General features: G+C 40.3%; 1 protein-coding gene across 1 annotated transcript in view; it reads left to right on the forward strand.

Annotated features, from left to right (window-relative positions):
* The window catches only part of LOC124966126 (cytochrome P450 2A3-like), a 54,231-nt gene that overhangs the window by 25,028 nt on the left and 10,688 nt on the right, over nucleotides 1-18,515 (forward strand). The window contains 4 exon segments of the mRNA XM_047527198.1: nucleotides 8,532-8,620; nucleotides 9,133-9,263; nucleotides 9,265-9,289; nucleotides 9,861-9,955. Coding sequence (XP_047383154.1) covers nucleotides 8,532-8,620; nucleotides 9,133-9,263; nucleotides 9,265-9,289; nucleotides 9,861-9,955 — 340 coding nt within the window.

Raw genomic sequence — 18,515 nt, forward strand, 5'->3', positions numbered from 1 at the left:
CGGAACCTCATGGCAGGAGGACTAGGTGGGCTGGGCAGGGGAATGGAAGCAGAAAGAGAGCTGAGTCAAAGTTGGAGGAGGAGGAGGAGGGATTAAGAGGGGGAGAAGAAGCCAAAAGGAAGTGTTTGAGTTTGCAGGAAGAGCCAAGAAGCAAGAAAGAAGAGACTTGAAGATAAGGAATCCCTTTCCATTTGCCCACTCACTCACAGAAGCTGTGTGCCATTACGTGGTCATTTTGGATTGATTATCTAAAGGGTACTATGGCCAAACATCATTAAGTTTTGATGACTTTAAGCTGGGGGTCAGGTGAAAGGTTCTAAAGTTGTCTAATCCCAGGGGTGAATCTACTGGAATGGAGGACCCAGGTCCCATGGTGGAGACTGATACAGCCGAGTCTGTGCCCCGGTGTCCCGAGGTCACAGAGTAGTTAACTGGAGATGAGAAGGCAGCACATCAATGGTGTCATCACACAAGCATCAATGTGGGCCAGGCAAAAGCCGAGAAATGTTGAGGACCTGACGTCAGGGATTTTGAGTATGAGTGTGAGCATGAGCATGAAGAGGGGCCTCAACCCTGAGAGAGAATCTCCACCATAAAATCAGGAACCCACCTGGCAGATATGATCGACTAAGGGGGCCAGCCATAACTATTAAAGTCATGACTGGGGGTATCCCCACCCTTCAGTTGCCTCGAGGGCCCCAGACACTCAACAATCGCTTCTCAGGTTGGCAGAGGAGTGTTTAAGTCAGCCTAGGGGAACCCGCCTAGGGAACTCACCAAGCTGAAGTCCAGTGATGGATGCAGAGCAGAGTAGCGTGTCCGGGCAAAATGGAAGGTGAGGCTGTGTCGGGAGGCACTGGGGCATCAGATGGGTTTCCACTTGCTTAAGAGACAGTGGAAGAGCCCATCCGAGTCACGGCACCAATGTAAGAAACCAGAAAACCACGCCAGACACGGGAACTCACATAAGGGAGTTTATTAAGCACACAGAGTGTCTCCCTGCAGGGTAAGAGAGAAAATGCAAGGAAAAGAGAAAAGGCACACACCCAGGAGAGAGAGAAATGGAGAAGACAGCATGAAAGTGAGGAGAGAGAGAAACATGAAAGTGAGGAGAGGAGAGAGACATGAGAAAAGATCTTTTCATTACTTTTGAGAATGAAGCTACTATGCTAAGCTCCTTACTGAGATATGCCATTGGCTATCAACTTGATTTTTCCATGGCTGCCTATTTAGTAGTTTTGGGTGAATATTTTTAGGGTCATTTTCCTTTCAGTAACAAGCGGGTTAAATCTTGTTCCTTAGGTAAGCTGAGAACAGGGGCTTGAAATAAGGCCCCTTTTTGATATTTTAAAAACCTTTAGCATGTTTTGGTTCTTACATCAAGGCAGTTGTTCCTTGGTGTAGAGTTTTTTAAGGAGACTGTAAAGAGGCTTAGCTAAGTCCCTATACTCAGGAATCCAAGGCCTACAGTATCCAGTTGTCCCTGGGAAGCCTGTATTGCTATATGGTCTGGGGAGAGGATATTGTCCCATGGTGGTTATTTTTCCTGTCCTATCTTGTGGGTTCCTTGAGACAGTTGCAATCCTAAGTATTGGACCTGCTGATGGCATAATAAAGCTTTTTCCTTTGATATCTTGTAATCCCTATCAGCTAAGAATTTTAGGAGCTCTGTAATGGCCTTGATATTTCTCCTATGTGGTACTACATAAAGGATGTCATCTACACATTGGAGAATAATTACAGATGTTTTATCTCTGAATTTTGTTAAGTCCTTAGCTAGAGTTTGTCCAAGCAGTTGAGGGCTATCTCCAAATTCTTTTTTTTTTTTCACAATTCATTACTTTTTATTATGTTCACAGAGCCTCATAACCAATTTTAGGACAATTTCACCACCCCCAAAAGGCCCATAATCACCAGCAGTCACTCCTCAAAATTCCTCAATTGTAGAAAACCACTAATCAAATTTACATCTATGTTTTGAGCATTGGCATACATAGAATTATAATCACATTTGGTCTTTTGTGACTGCCTTCTTTCACTTAAATATAATGTTTAAGGTTCATTCAAACTGTAACAAGTACCAGTATTTCATTTCTATTTATCTATTGTATAATATTACATTGTATAGAAATACCACATTTATTTTTATTCATTCACTCATGCATTGATAGATATTTGGATTGTTTCACTTTTGATCATTATGAATAATGCTGTTATAAACATTTTTGTACAAACTGTATAGACATGTTTCATGTCTTTTGAGCACATACCTAGGAGTAAAATGAACAAGTACTTTTGTTTATTTTCTTTTTTTGACCATTCAATCATTGTTCCATCATTCTTACTATTCATATTGAGACTGAGGAAGAAATTTTAGCCACTTTCACGTGTTACATAGATCCAAAACTTTTAAGTGCGAGATGAAGAGATTGAGTAAAATTCCTGAATTGAGTCATGGCCCTGTTATTCAATGTGATGTCACCATGTACCCAGAGAACTCTGGATATCTATAAAGATTAACTGAAGGCACTTGATGACAGTTCCTACTGCCCAGCAGCTAAGCATCTTGTATGGGACATTTTATGCAAAAGATGCCCCAACACTATTGAAATGTGGGATGATTTTCTCCATGACACACATCTGGGAAAAAGGGAAAATATAAAATGTGGCATTTCTTACTACAGGTAATTGAGAAAGAGGCCATACCAGCTGTCTACATACTTTTCTGTAAGGGGTTGTGAATGTAAAAACATCTAAATGTGTTTCCAAAGAAATAACAAAGTGAAAAAAAAAACATCCAAAACTACAATACTATCAGTATCTGAGAATTAAAGTTTGACTAATGAAGCCAATCTTATGATAGGAATTCCTTCTCTAAGCCAGGAAATGTTTAATATACTAATGAAATCTCCCAGGCCAAGGTTAGATAGTGACAAATAATAAACCAATAACTAATACTCCTATAGTGCTTCATGTAGGTCAAGCAGATATGTGAAGGCACACTCCAATGATGCTACCAGAAAAGTACTGTCCACTCTCCTTTTACTCATGGTTTAAAGTGAGGCAGAAGTGATTACGTGAGAATGACACATTCACCCAGGTAGTAAGTGGTGGGACATGAGTTGAACAAAGGCCATATGGGTGCAGGATATATACCACAAAATCCCTCAAAAATCTGCACTTCCATAAAGAAACTGTGAAAATGGCCACATTTGGATTATTTTGCTGGAAGATTTCTATTTTCTCTGTGTAACCATCACATTGACAGTCTTTGATGAATAATTTCTATGTAAGTAGCACTATTTCAGATACTGCAGCTTCAAAGTCAACTCTACCCTTATGGAATCTGACAAAGCTTAGTAGGAATTCAACAATATAATTCATGTATAGAGGTGTGCTGGTGAACCTGAGAATGTGGAAGTATCTGAAGCTATTTCCTAGAAGATCCCTGTTCACAATAGTCCAAAATTGACATCAACAGACTTGGTGAACAATTTTAACCTAACCATCATGCCTGGTATACTGCAGATCCAAAGACAAATTAGATGGCATCTGCACCCATAAGAACTGTAGTTCCAGCTACTTGGAAATCTGAGACTAGAAATCACAACCTTGAGGTTCACGTGGACAACTCAGTGAGACCCAATCATCTGTGGGATGCCAAGCCAAGAGCCAGGAGCCATCTTGGGATTACTGCCTTTTTGTTTATTTTCTGTTCTTCCTTTTCCTTTCTCCACCATGAACTATACATGGTCAGGGTTTTTGGTTTTTTCACTATTGTGTCTCCAGAGCCAGAACTTTGTGTGGTACATATAGTAAGTGCACAACAGACTTTGCTGAATGTATGAACAGAGTAGTAAAACATTTTTGTTTTCTCTGAACACACTGATTAGCAGGAATTAAGGGACATTTCACATTCAACAAAATGCCAAATGGATCATCATTTTGCTGTGAAAAATTGAGAAATTGCCTGGATAGACAATTCAGATTTGATCAAATTCACAACTGAGCTTTAATCTTTGTACTAGAGAGATGGCCACTATTTGCATTAGAACTTAAAATCTCATTGAGCTATTTTCGAATTTCCTTCTATAGATGTTCTAAAAATTTTCTAGTCTTTTGCTCAGTTACCTCCCTTAGCAAATAACTTCATTTCCTACTTCACTGATAAGACTGAAGTCAAGGCTGGCGTAGTGGTGAGCACCTGTAATCCCAGCGGCTTGGGAGGCTAAGGCAGGAGGATTATGAGTTCAAAGCCAGCCTCAGCAACTTAGCGAGGCCCTAAGCAACACAGCAAGATCTTTCTCTAAATAAACATTTTTTTGGCTTTTTTTAAAATTTATTTTTATTGTATAAAATGGGATACATGTTGTTTCTGTTTGTACATGGAGTAACAGCATACCATTTGCATATTCATACATTTACATAGTGTAATGAGGTTTGATTCATTCCGTTATTTTTTTCCTTCCCCCCACCCCTCCCACCCCTCTTTTCCCTCTATACAGTCCCTCCTTCCTCCATTCTTGCCCCCCTCCCACCCCCCATTATGTGTCTTCATCCACTTATCAGTGAGATCATTCATCTTTTGGATTTTTGAGATTGGCTTATCTCACTTAACATGATATTCTCCAATTTCATCCATTTGCCTGCAAATGCCATAATTTTATCATTCTTTATAGCTGAGTAATATTCCATTGTATATATATACCACAGTTTCTTTATCCATTCATCAACTGAAGGGCATCTAGGTTGGTTCCACAGTCTGGCTATTGTGAACTGAGCAGCTATGAACATTGATGTGGCTGTATCTCTGTAGTATGCTGATTTTAAGTCCTTTGGGTATAGGCCAAGGAGTGGGATAGCTAGGTCAAATGGTAGTTCCATTCCAAGTTTTCTAAGGAGTCTCCACACTGCTTTCCAGAGTGGCTGCACTAATTTGCAGCCCCACCAGCAATGTATGAGTGTACCTTTTTCTCCACATCCTCTCCAACACCTATTGCTGCTTGTATTCTTGATAATTGCCATTCTAATTGGGGTGAGATGGAATCTTAGGGTAGTTTTGATTTGTATTTCTCTTATTACTAAAGATGGTGAGCATTTTTTCATATGTTTGTTGATTGCTTGTAGATCTTCTTCTGTGAAGTGTCTGTTCATATCCTTAGCCCATTTGTTGATTGGGTTATTTGTATTCTTGGTGTAGAGTTTTTTGAATTCTTTATATATCCTGGAAATTAGTGCTCTATCTGAAGTATGAGTGGAAAAGATGTTCTCCCACTCTGTAGGCTCTCTCTTTGCATTGCTGATAGTTTCCTTTGCTGAGAGAAAGCTTTTTAGTTTGAAATCTATCCCAGTTGTTGATTCTTGCTTTTATTTCTTGTGCTATGGGAGTCCTGTTAAGGAAGTCTGAACCTAAGCCAACAAGTTGAAGATTTGGACCTACTTTTTCTTTTGTAAGATGCAGAGTCTCTGGTCTGATTTCAAGGTCCTTGATCCATTGTGAGTTGATTTTTGTGCAGGGTGGGAGATAGGGGTTTAGTTTCATTCTGTTACATATGGATTTCCAGTTTTCCTAGCACCATTTGTTGAAGAGGCTATCTTTTCTCCATTGCATATTTTCTCCATTGCATATCTCCAAATTCTTGAGGCAACACTGTCCAGCTTAGTTGAGATCCACTATCTGGTTCCTCAAAGGCAAACAGATATTGTGATTGGGAGTCTAGAGTACACAGAGAAGGGCATCTTTTAAATCTAATATAGTAAACCAAGCAGCTGCTGGAATTTCAGGTAACAGAGTACATGGATTAAGAACCACAGGGTGGAGGGAAATTACTGCTTTATTAATTATTCTTAGATCTTAGACTAGGCAGTTAACTTTTGAACTCCTAAAACCATTAAATTGCATGGCACTAAAAGTTTCTGTTGTTTGCAAGCTTTATTAGTATTTAGAAAAGTCAGTAGTCAAAAAAACCACCCTAAGATTCCATCTCACCCCAATTAGAATGGCGATTATGAAGAATACAAGCAACAACAGGTGTTGGCGAGGATGTGGGGAAAAAGATACACTCATACATTGCTGGTGGGGTTGCAAATTAGTGCAGCCACTCTGGAAAGCAGTATGGAGATTCCTTAGAAAACTTGGAATGGAACTACCATTTGACCCAGCTATCCCACTCCTTGGCCTATACCCAAAGGACTTAGAATCAGCATACTACAGAGATACAGCCACATCAATGTTCATTGCTGCTCAATTCACCATAGCCAGATTGTGGAACCAACCTAGATGCCCTTCAATTGATGAATGGATAAAGAAACTGTGGCATATATATACAATGGAATATTACTCAGCCATAAAGAATGATATAAAAAAAAGAAAAGTCAGTAGTCTAACTAAAGTCTCAAAGGTACTTGGATCATTGACTAGATTGTTTGTTCCTCAATATAAATGTGCTACAAAGTCTGAAAAACTTTCCTCTGACCTCTGCAGAATTTTGCTGGGGTCTACAGTTTTCTCTCCCTGGGCAGGTAATTCTCTCCATGCTCTTTGTGCACATGCACTTATTTGAGCATATGTTTGCAAATCATAAGTCAATTGTTGTCCCAAATCAGTCAATTATCCTGAGCCAGTAAGCATATCTAAGGTAATCTGAACTCCATTTAATTTATTAATTTCCATCTCATCTGAACAATGCTCTATCCAATTGGATTTTCAGGTTAAATACTCTTCTTCAGAAAGGCAGGAGCTAGCTAGCAGGAGCCAATCATTAGGTGGTAGGGCCTCACAATATATTGTTTGTAAAAGGCTTAGTACAAATGGCATGTTTGCTCCATACATACAGCATGCAGATTTTAACTACCTTAATTTTGTAAAAGGAATAGGTGCATGAGTTCTTTTTGGGCTCTCAGAACTTTGAAGATCATTTTGCTCAAAAATAGGGTATAACCCGAATTTTGCTTATTCCTTCTCTGCTGTATTAGCAGTGGTAGAAATTCTTGGCTTTGTGGCTTTAAGGTCTTACCTAGGAGCAAGAGGGGGCACTGGAGCAGGAAACTTCAAATGTAAATTATGGAGGTCCCATGCTAACTCATCCTCCTCTACATCTGCATGCCTTCCAGTCCTCTGAATAGAAATTTTGTTCCCACCCTTCAGTATCTCTTTGTCCATGGGGAAATGCTTAAGGTTAACCACTAAAAACTTTTAAAATATATTCCCAGAAAACAAAGGGGTCCTAGAGAATGAATATTTCTGACTCTTAGATTTAAAATTCTTAATAGTAGTTCTAAGTCCCATGACTATTCTAGTCTAGATGCTCTACATTTTCAACTGTGCTCTTAGGCATGATTTTAAATTTCCCATAGCATGTGCTGCTGTGCTCCCAATTCCCATACTATTTCTCCTCTTATCTTGGTGGCCTGGCCCTAAGGGGCTCTGCCTGAGCAGGGAGTAGTCATGTTTTTAGTAGGTTTTTCTAGTTTGTGTTTCCCATCCTCCTCACACAGGAGCAGAAACCATGCTGCTTCTGGAGGGCTGGAAGCCATGATGGGAACACACATATTTAAATTAGGAAACTCAATGAGTAATTTCCCCTTCTTAAGTTAGAGATTTCCCCTGAATTCCTGATTAGGATCTTTTATTCTCAGGATTCTAAACTTTTGCACCTATCTAAGCCAAGTTAAGTCTCAGTTTCATACAAATCATGCAGGGGCAGGCAGACTTGCCTGATACAGTCTACGGTATTTAAAGCAATCAGATCTCCATTTACCTTTCAAGAACTGTAAGAGTTGCATTCTTTCCACTGAATTTTCACTCTGGCTAAGTATTAGATATAACTGAATAAATTTTATTTCTCTCTCTGTAGAGAGCAAATTCCCCAGGCATTAATCACACAATTAAGTGACACTAATCACACAATTAAATTCCCTTTCCTTTCTTACTGCTAAACTTATTCACATGCTTGTGCTTCCCATGGGATAGGGGTCAACACCTTACCTTTATTCTTTCTTCTAAAATCCTCTTGAACAGTTGCTGTTCAGATGCAAATGTGGGGGGGCCTCTGTGCCACATCCTGTGTGGATGAGAAAAGGGTCATCTACCAGAGGAGAGTGTTGGTTGTTTTTTCAATCTATTACCCAAAAACTTATCTACTCAATAAATACACAGGAGTCAATACTCTTTAAATGAGAGGGGGTGTGATGGGTCTGGCCATAACAGGTCTGGCCTCTAACAACAACAACAACAAACTGGAGTAGCCCAACTCTCTTTTATTTATAGACACACAGATAAAGGGGGCAAGACTGGGAGAAGCTTCTTCTCTGATGGACAGGATAGGGTGGAATTAGGGGAGCCATTATCTCAGGGAAACTAGAGAGGGAACTGCCTGATTATGCTAGATAAGGATGGCTTCCCACACAGTACCATCCTGGCCTTGAAACAGATACCACTCACACTGGGTGCTGTCCTCTGACAACTATCTTTGTTTTTTGCCTTCTCTCCACAACCCCAGCATTTTGAAATGTTCCATTCAGAGATGAAGAACCTGCCAGAGATTCACAAATATGGGTCTCATCACCATGGTTCACAAGGTCATCAAGGACATCAAATTTCAGGACTTCTTCCTACCCAAGATGCTTCCCTGCCCTACCTGGCAGGACTACACCATGCCTCCTGGGAACCCAACACTCACTCTTCATCAGATGCTTTCCAGACTGTGTCCCATTTACTCAGTCAAAGAATTCCTCAACCACCATGACCCTTTAGGTTTCCCACTCACAGTTTCCTACTTCCCGTGTCTCCCCCACACTTAATGCCTTAGGAAATTCATACCAGTCCCCAAATCTGTCTCAGAGCACATGAGCCTCCAAGTCCTCCCAACTTCCTTCCTTGAGTGAAAAGAGCAGTATATGCCCCAAGGCATATACTGTCCTAGGACACAACCCCATCTTCTCTGAACTTCTGAAAGAGTGACAGTAGTCTCATGTCCTACAAAGCTCTCCCAGAGATGACCCCAAGTACCTCACTTCCCATTTCCCTTCACCTCCACCACAAAATTCCCTCCATCCCCAACTAACACTTCACTGACTTCAGTACATACTCCTCACACCCATCTTGTCAAATCCCCCTTCCTCTCACCTGCTAGGGCACTGATGTGATCTCTATGCTGTGCTCCCTGCTGATTGACCCCAGGTTCTTCTCCACACCTGATGATTTCAACCCCCAGCACTTTCTGGATGACAAGGGACAACAGAAGAAGGTTGATGCTCACCTTTTCCATGGGTAAGCCCTTTTCCATGGGTAAGAGACCAGGTGGCTCACACCCACCTGGATCTCCATCATCCCAGATCTCCTTCCTCCCTGCAGTCTAGTGTCTTTCTCCAGCTGGGAAATTTCTCTTGCCAACTGAACCAACTACTTGCAACGCCCATGACTCCCAAGCACCAAGTGTCTGTAGCCAGGCCAAAGGGAAAAGAAAAACCACTTTCCAAAATGGAGGAAATCAAGACTCACAGTGAGGAAGAGTTCTATCCAAGGAACACACACACACACACACACACACACACACACACACACACAAATACTCAGACCCTTAGGAAGGAGAAGACAGCAGAGAGGACCTATATGAGAATATTTGTGGGAAGGTGCATTACTCCAAAACTTCCCATTGCTATAGCCCTCCATGGACCACACCATCTCATGTACAAGGGGCAGTAAGACTGGGAGAGAGATAGAGTCTTCCCTTAGTCTCTCAGGTCACAGTACTGCAGTCCCTACTCCCTGGGAGAATGCAGCAGGGATCTAGTGGTAGTGGAGCAAGTCTGCAGTGAAAGTTGGCTTCACCCCCACTCCTCCCTCCTCTCCTTATCAGGCAAGCAGGGCTCCTTGGGAGAAGGCCTGGCTACCATGGAGCTCTTTCTCTTTCTCCACACCATCATTCAAAAATTCTGCTTCAAGTGTTCCCTGGTATCCCAGAATATAAAGTTGTTTTCAAGACCCAGGCTCAGTCAGGGTCCCACCAAACTTCACCATGAGCTTCCTGCCACGCTGAACCAGGGCTGTGCCAGGGCAGGGTGAGAAGGCCCAGTGAGGGGTGGGAAGGAGCCAGGGTTTGAACCCATGTGAGGGGAAGGGCTAAGGGAATTGGTGACAAGAAGCAGGAAAGAAGGGAACAGATGAATGGGAGAAGAAAGAGAACACACTACTCATCCTGGTAGAGTCCAATTCTTAAATTCTGGGATAAAGGAAAGGGAAACCTCACACTTCTGTGACCAACCAATAATAACAGCCATTATTCACTAACCAACTATTATGTGTCAGCTTGTGATAAATGAATCTTGATCTACTTGCTTTATTTTTGGGAATGAATGTGGAAGGGAATGGTGTTCACCCCCATTTTACAGTTGGTAAACATATTCATAGTGATATTATTTAAAATTAATTTGCCAACTTGATTTTTTAATTGATTTTTCCACATTTTTATTGGTGCATTAAGTTGTAAATTCAGATGGAATCTATTGCTACATATTCATACATGCACACAATATAACAATATAATTTGGCCAATATCACTCCCCAGCCTTTGTGTACTTCCTTTTCTACCTACCACATTTTGGTCCCTTTCCTCTACTGATCTTCCTTTGATTTTTAGGAGATCCACTCCAACTTAGTTTTCCTTCATCCTCTAGAGTATCTACATAGGAAAGAGAACACACAACCCTTAACCTTCCGAGTTTGACCTATTTTACTTAACATCATGGTCTCTAGCTCCACCTATTTTCTTGCATATGCCATAATTTTATTTTTCTTTATGGTTGAATAAAACTCCACTGTGTATACACTGTGTATATATACCACATTATCTTAATTCATTCATCTGTTGATGGGTACATAGGCTGGTGCCATAGTTTGGCTATTGGGAATTGTGATCCTATAAATGTAGTGATGCATGTATCACTATAATAAGATGACTACTTCCTCGTGTCAACACTGAGAAATGGTATAACTGGGTCATATGGTGGTCCCATGCCTAGTCTTTTGACGCTTCAACATTTATTGTTATTTGTGTTCTTGATGACTGCCAATCTGTCTGCTGCAAGATGAAATCCCAGTCTAGTTTTGAGGTGCCTTTCCCTAATTGCTAATGATGTTGAACATTTTTTCATGTTTTTGTTGGCCATTGGTGTTTCCTCTTTTGAGAAGTGTCTGTTGAGTTCATTGACTCATTTATATTAATTAGGATATTTGGGATTGTTTTGGTGTTTGATTCTTTATATATTCTAGTTATTAACCCTCCATCAGAATGTCAGTTGTCAATGATTTTCTCCCATTTTGCAGGTTCTCTCTTCACATTCCTAATTGCTTCCTTTGCTGTGCAGAAGCTTTTAATTTGATGCCATTCTGTTTATTAATTCTTGGCATTATTTCCTGAGTTTTAGAAATCCCATTGAGAAATTTATTGCCTGTGCATATTTGTTGGAGGGTTAGCTTTACATTTTCTTTTAGGAATTGCACAGTTTCTGCTGTAATGACAAGTTCTTTGATCAATTTTGAGTTGATTTTTGGTCAGGAGGAGAGAAAATGGTTAGTTTCATTCTCCTATGTATGCATTAGCAGTTGTATCAGCATCATGTGTTAAAAATGACATTTTTCATAGAACTAGAACAAGCAGTCATGGAATTCATTTGGAAAAATAAGAGACCCAGAATAGCCATAGAAATCCTTAGCAAGAAGAGAAAATCAGGAATCATCACAGTACCAGACCTTAAACTATACTACAGAGCTATAGTAAAAAAGAAAAATGGCATGCTACTGGCACCAAAACAGACATGTAGACAAGTGGTACAGAATAGAAGACACAGAGAGAAACACACATAAATATAGTTATCTCATCCTAGACAAAGAACCAAAAACATTCACTGAAGAAAAAATAGCCTATTCAACAAATGGTGCTGGGAAGTCCACATGTAACAAAATAAAATTAAACATCTATCTCTCACCCTGAAGGAAACTCAACTCAACATGCATCAAAGACTTAGGCACTAGAACAGAGACCCTGCACCTAATAGAGGAAGAAGTAGGCCCAAATCTACACCATGTCAGCTTAGGATCTGACTTCCTTAACAAGACTCATAAAATGCAAGAATTAAAATCAAGAATCAATACATGTGATGGATTCAAACTTAAAAGCTTCTTCTTAGCAAAGGAAACAATCAATAATGTAAAGAGAGAGCCTACAGAATGGGAAAAAAATCTTTACTACATGCATCTCACATAGAGCACTAAACTCCAGGATATATAAAGAACTCTAAAAACTTAACACCAAAAAAGCAAATAACCCAATCAGTAAATGGTTTGACTAAGGAACTAAACAGACACTTCACAGAAGAAATACAATCAATCAACAAATAAATGTTCAATGTCTCTAGAAATCAGAGAAATGCAATTTAAAACAACTTTAAGATTTTATCTCACTCCAGTCAGAATGGCAATTATTAAGAATACAAGCAACAATAAATGTTGGCAAGGATGTGGGGAAAAATGTACTTTCATACAACGCTGGTGGGACCGCAAATTGGTGAAACTATTGAAAGTAGTAGAGACTCCTCAGAAAACTTGAAATGAAACAACCATTTGACCCAGCTATCCCACTCCTTCGTTTATACCCAAAGAACTTAAGATCAGCATACTACAGTGATGCAGTCACTTCAATGTTCATAGTATCTCAATTCACAATAGCTAAACTATGGAACCAGCCTAGATGCCCTTCAATAGATGAATGGATAAAGAAAATATGGAGCTTCTCCAGGTTCTCGGAATGGAACTGGCCCGCTAGTGAGAGCCTTTCTGAACAGAGCAGGCTCCGAGTCCCGGAGCCGCTGCAGCGCAGTGTACTCCTGCAAAGAACCAGTGGAGAGCCTCGATCTGCAAGCAGCCTCAGGGATAAGGGCAGGGCAGCCGGAGACCTCTTCAGGCAGCTCTGCCCACTCCGGCTGCGGGCTCTCTTCACGGGGCGATCCAAGATGGCGGCCTAGAGGGAGACTGCACCCCCATTTGCTCCAGAACCCAGGAGTTAAGAAGGGGAGGCATTGAGAGATTCAGACTGAAGTGGAGCCACGGGTGAGTCTGCCCACTGGGTAAAGCTCAGCCCGGGTGGCAGGCCCAGATAGAGGTGGCTTATCGGAGCCAGGCAGGGAAGCTAGAGTCATCCACAGGCAGTCCTGCGCACTCCGGCGGTGGGCCCCACCCACACAGCCAGCTTCTCCAGGTTCTCGGAACGGAACTGGCCCGCTAGTGAGAGCCTTTCTGAACAGAGCAGGCTCCGAGTCCCGGAGCCGCTGCAGCGCAGTGTACTCCTGCAAAGAACCAGCGGAGAGCCTCGATCTGCAAGCAGCCTCAGAGATCAGGGCAGGGCAGCCGGAGACCTCTTAAGGCGGCTCTGCCCACTCCGGCTGCAGGCTCTCTTCACGGGGAGATCCAAGATGGCGGCCTAGAGGGAGACTGCACCCCCGGTCGCTCCAGAACCCAGGAGCTAAGAGGGGGAGGCATAGAGAGACTCGGACTGAAATAGAGCCACGGGTGAGTCTGCCCACTGGGTAAAGCTCAGCCCGGGTGGCAGGCCCAGATAGAGGTGGCTTAGTGGAGCCGGGCAGGGCAGCTAGAGTCTTCCCAAGGTAGTCTTCCACACTCCGGCAGTGGGCTCTTCCCACACGGCCAGCTGCACGGTGCAGGCCCACAGTGAGAGCATTTCCGCACAGAGCCAGTTCCAAAACGTGGAACCAGTAGGGGGTTAGGGGCAGTATTCTTCGAATGAGCTGCTTTATCAGATTCCTCCAAGACATCAGGCTACTGAAGGCTGGGAGGTGATACACTGGAAATCTACTGGGACACTATAAGCCAATAGTGGAAAACTGCAATATCTCAGGGTCCCACTGACAACTGACCATTATGAGAAAACAAGGGAAGAAAATGTCCCAAACAAACCTAGATACTACATCAATAAAACCCAATGACAGCTCAGCAGAAGAAATGTCAGAAAGGGAGTTCAGAATGTACGTAATTAAAACGATCAGGGAAGCTAATGAGGAGATGAAAGAGCAAATGCAGGCATTGAAGGAGGAGATGAAAGAGCAAATGCAGGCATTAAATGATCGCACCAATCAACAGTTAAAAGACCAAATACGGGAAGCAAGAGATCATTTCAATAAAGAGTTAGAGATACTGAAAAAAAACCAAACTGAAATCCTTGAAATGAAGGAAACAATAAACCAAGTTAAAAACTCCATAGAAAGCATAACCAATAGGATAGAACACCTGGAAGACAGAACCTCAGACATTGAAGACAAAATATTTAACCTTGAAAACAAAGTTGAACAAACAGAGAAGATGGTAAGAAATCATGAACAGAATCTCCAAGAACTATGGGATATCATGAAAAGGCCAAATTTGAGAATTATTGGGATTTAGGAAGGCTTAGAGAAACAAACCAAAGGAATGAACAATCTATTCAATGAAATAATAACAGAAAATTTCCCAAATCTGAAGAATGAAATGGAAAACCAAGTACAAGAGGCTTATAGAACTCCAAATATACAAAATTACAACAGACCCACACCAAGGCACATTATTATGAAAATACCTAACATACAAAATAAAGACAGAATTTTAAAGGCCGCGAGAGAAAAGAATCAAATTACATTCAGAGGGAAACCAATAAGAATATCAGCAGATTTTTCAATCCAGACCCTAAAAGCTAGAAGGGCCTGGAACAACATATACCAAGCCCTGAAAGAAAATGGATGCCAACCAAGAATCTTATACCCAGCAAAACTTACCTTCAAATTTGACGATGAAATAAGATCCTTCCATGATAAACAAAAGCTAAAGGAATTTACAAAAAGAAAGCCAGCATTACAGAACATTCTCAGCAAAATATGCCATGAGGAAGAGATGAAAAACAACGATGCAAATCAGCAACAGGAGGCGCTAGCCTAAAGGAATAGCCAAATAAAGGAGAAACCAAATCATGCCAAAAACAAATATGAGTCAATTGACTGGGAATACAAATCATATCACAATAATAACCCTGAATGTTAATGGCCTGAATTCATCAATCAAAAGACATAGACTGGCAGATTGGATTAAAAAGAAAAATCCAACAATATGCTGCCTGCAAGAGACTCATCTCATAGAAAGAGACACCCATAGACTAAAGGTGAAAGGATGGGGAAAAACATACCATGCACACGGACACAGCAAAAAAGCTGGAGTATCCATCCTCATCTCAGATAATGTGGACTTCAAACCAAAACTAGTCAGAAGGGATAAAGAAGGACATTACATGCTGCTTAAGGGAAGCATAAATCAGCAAGACATAACAATCATAAATATCTATGCCCCGAACATTGGCTCATCCATGTACGTCAAACAAATCCTTCTCAATTCCAGAAATCAAATAGACCACAACACAATAATACTAGGCGATTTTAACACACCTCTCTCACCACTGGATAGATCGTCCAAACAAAAATTGAATAAAGAAACTATAGATCTCAACAACACAATCAGCAATTTAGACTTAACGGACATATATAGAATATACCATCCAACAAAGAATGAATACACTTTCTTCTCAGCAGCACATGGATCCTTCTCTAAAATAGACCATATTTTATGCCACAAAGCTACTGTTAGTAAATACAAGAAGATAGAGATACTACCTTGTACTCTATCAGATCATAATGGATTGAAATTAGAAATAAATGACAGAATAAAAAACAGAAACTTCTCCAATACCTGGAGACTAAATAATACACTATTATATGATGAATGGATAACAGAAGACATCAGGAGGGAAATAAAAAAATTCTTAGAAGTAAACGAGAACAAAGACACATCATATCAAAATCTCTGGGACACTATGAAAGCAGTACTTAGAGGAAGATTTATTTCATGGGGCGCATTCAAAAAAAGAAGTAGAAATCAACAAATAAATGACTTAACACTACAGCTCAAAGCCCTAGAAAAAGAAGAGCAGACCAATACCAAAAGTAGTAGAAGACAGGAAATAGTTAAAATCAGAGCCGAAATCAACGAAATCGAAACAAAAGAAACAATCAGAAAAATTAACAAAATAAATAGTTGGTTCTTTGAAAAAATAAATAAAATAGATAAACCCTTAGCCACACTAACAAAGAGAAAGAGGGAGAAAACTCAAATTACTAAAATTCGGAATGAACAAGGAAACATCACAACAGACACGAGTGAAATACAAAACATAATTAGAAGCTATTTCGAAAATCTATACTCCAACAAAACAGAAAACCTCGAAGACATCATCAAATTTCTAGAGACATATGAACTACCCAAACTGAACGAGGAGGACATACACAACTTAAATAAACCAATTTCAAGCAATGAAATAGAAGAGGTCATCAAAAGCCTACCAACAAAGAAAAGTCCAGGACCAGATGGGTTCTCAGCCGAGTTCTACAAAACCTTTAAAGAAGAGCTCATTCCAATACTCCTCAAACTATTCCATGAAATAGAAGAGGAGGGAACCCTACCAAACTCGTTCTATGAAGCCAATATCACCCTGATACCTAAACCAGACAGAGACACATCGAGGAAAGAAAATTTCAGACCAATATCCTTAATGAACATCGACACAAAAATTCTCAACAAAATTTTAGCAAATCGCATACAAATATATATTAAAAAGATAGTGCACCATGATCAAGTGGGTTTTCTCCCAGGGATGCAAGGTTGGTTCAACATTTGGAAAGCAATAAATGTCATTCACCATATCAACAGACTTAAAGTTAAGAATCACATGATTATTTCAATAGATGCAGAAAAAGCATTTGATAAAATACAGCATCCCTTCATGCTCAAAACACTAGAAAAAATTGGGGTAGTGGGAACATTCCTAAACATTGTAAAGGCCATCTATGCTAAGCCCATGGCTAATATCATTCTAAATGGTGAAAAACTGAAAGCGTTCCCCCTAAAAACTGGAACAAGGCAGGGATGCCCTCTTTCACCGCTTCTATTCAACATCGTCCTTGAGACTCTAGCCAGAGCAATGAGACAAACCAAAGAAATTAAAGGGATACGAATAGGAAAAGAAGAACTCAAACTATCCCTGTTCGCTGATGACGTGATTATATATTTAGAGGAACCTGGAAATTCCACCAGAAAACTTTTAGAACTCATAAGTGAATTCAGTAAAGTAGCAGGTTACAAGATCAATGCTCATAAATCCAATGCATTTTTATACATAAGTGATGAATCTTCAGAAAGAGAAATTAGGAAAACTACCCCATTCACAATAGCATTGAAAAAAATAAAATACTTGGGAATCAATCTCACAAAAGAGGTGAAAGACCTCTACAATGAGAACTACAGAACACTAAAGAAAGAAATTCAAGAAAACCTTAGAAGATGGAAAGATCTCCCATGTTCCTGGATAGGCAGAATTAATATCGTCAAAATGGCTATACTACCTAAAGTGCTATACAGATTCAATGCAATTCCAATTAAAATCCCAATGATGTACCTTGCAGAAATAGAGCAAGCAATTATGAAATTCATCTGGAAGAATAAAAAACCTAGAATAGCTAAAGCAATCCTCAGTAGCAAGAGCGAAGCAGGGGGTATTGCAATACCAGATCTTCAACTCTACTACAAAGCAATAGTAACAAAAATGGCATGGTATTGGTACCAAAATAGACAGGTAGATCAATGGTACAGAATAGAGGACATGGACACAAACCCAAATAAATACAATTTTCTCATACTAGACAAAGGTTCCAACAATATGCAATGGAGAAAAGATAGCCTCTTCAACAAATGGTGCTGGGAAAACGGAAAACTATATGCAATAGAATGAAATTAAACCCCTATCTCTCACCCTACACAAAACTCAACTCAAAATGGATCAAGGACCTCGGAATCAGACCAGAGACCCTGCATCTTATAGAAGAAAAAGTAGGTCCAAATCTTCAACTTGTTGGCTTAGGATCAGATTTCCTTAACAGGACTCCCATAGCACAAGAAATAAAAGCAAGAATCAACAACTGGGATAGATTCAAACTAAAAAGCTTTCTCTCAGCAAAGGAAACTATCAGAAATGTGAAGAGAGAGCCTACAGAGTGGGAGAATATCTTTGCCAACCATACCTCAGATAGAGCGCTAATTTCCAGAATCTATAAAGAACTCAAAAAACTCTACATGAAGAATACAAATAATCCAATCAACAAATGGGCTAAGGAAATGAACAGACACTTCACAGAAGAAGATGTACAAGTAATCACCAGATATATGAAAAAATGTTCAACATCCCTAGTAATAAGGGAAATGCAAATCAAAACTACCCTAAGATTTCATCTCACCCCAATTAGAATGGCGATTATCAAGAATACAAGCAACAATAGGTGTTGGCGAGGATGTGGTGAAAAAGGAACACTCATACATTGCTGGTGGGGTTGCAAATTAGTGCAGCCACTCTGGAAAGCAGTGTGGAGAT

Source organism: Sciurus carolinensis, chromosome 16 (assembly GCF_902686445.1).
Source record: "Sciurus carolinensis chromosome 16, mSciCar1.2, whole genome shotgun sequence".
NCBI lineage: Eukaryota > Metazoa > Chordata > Mammalia > Rodentia > Sciuridae > Sciurus > Sciurus carolinensis.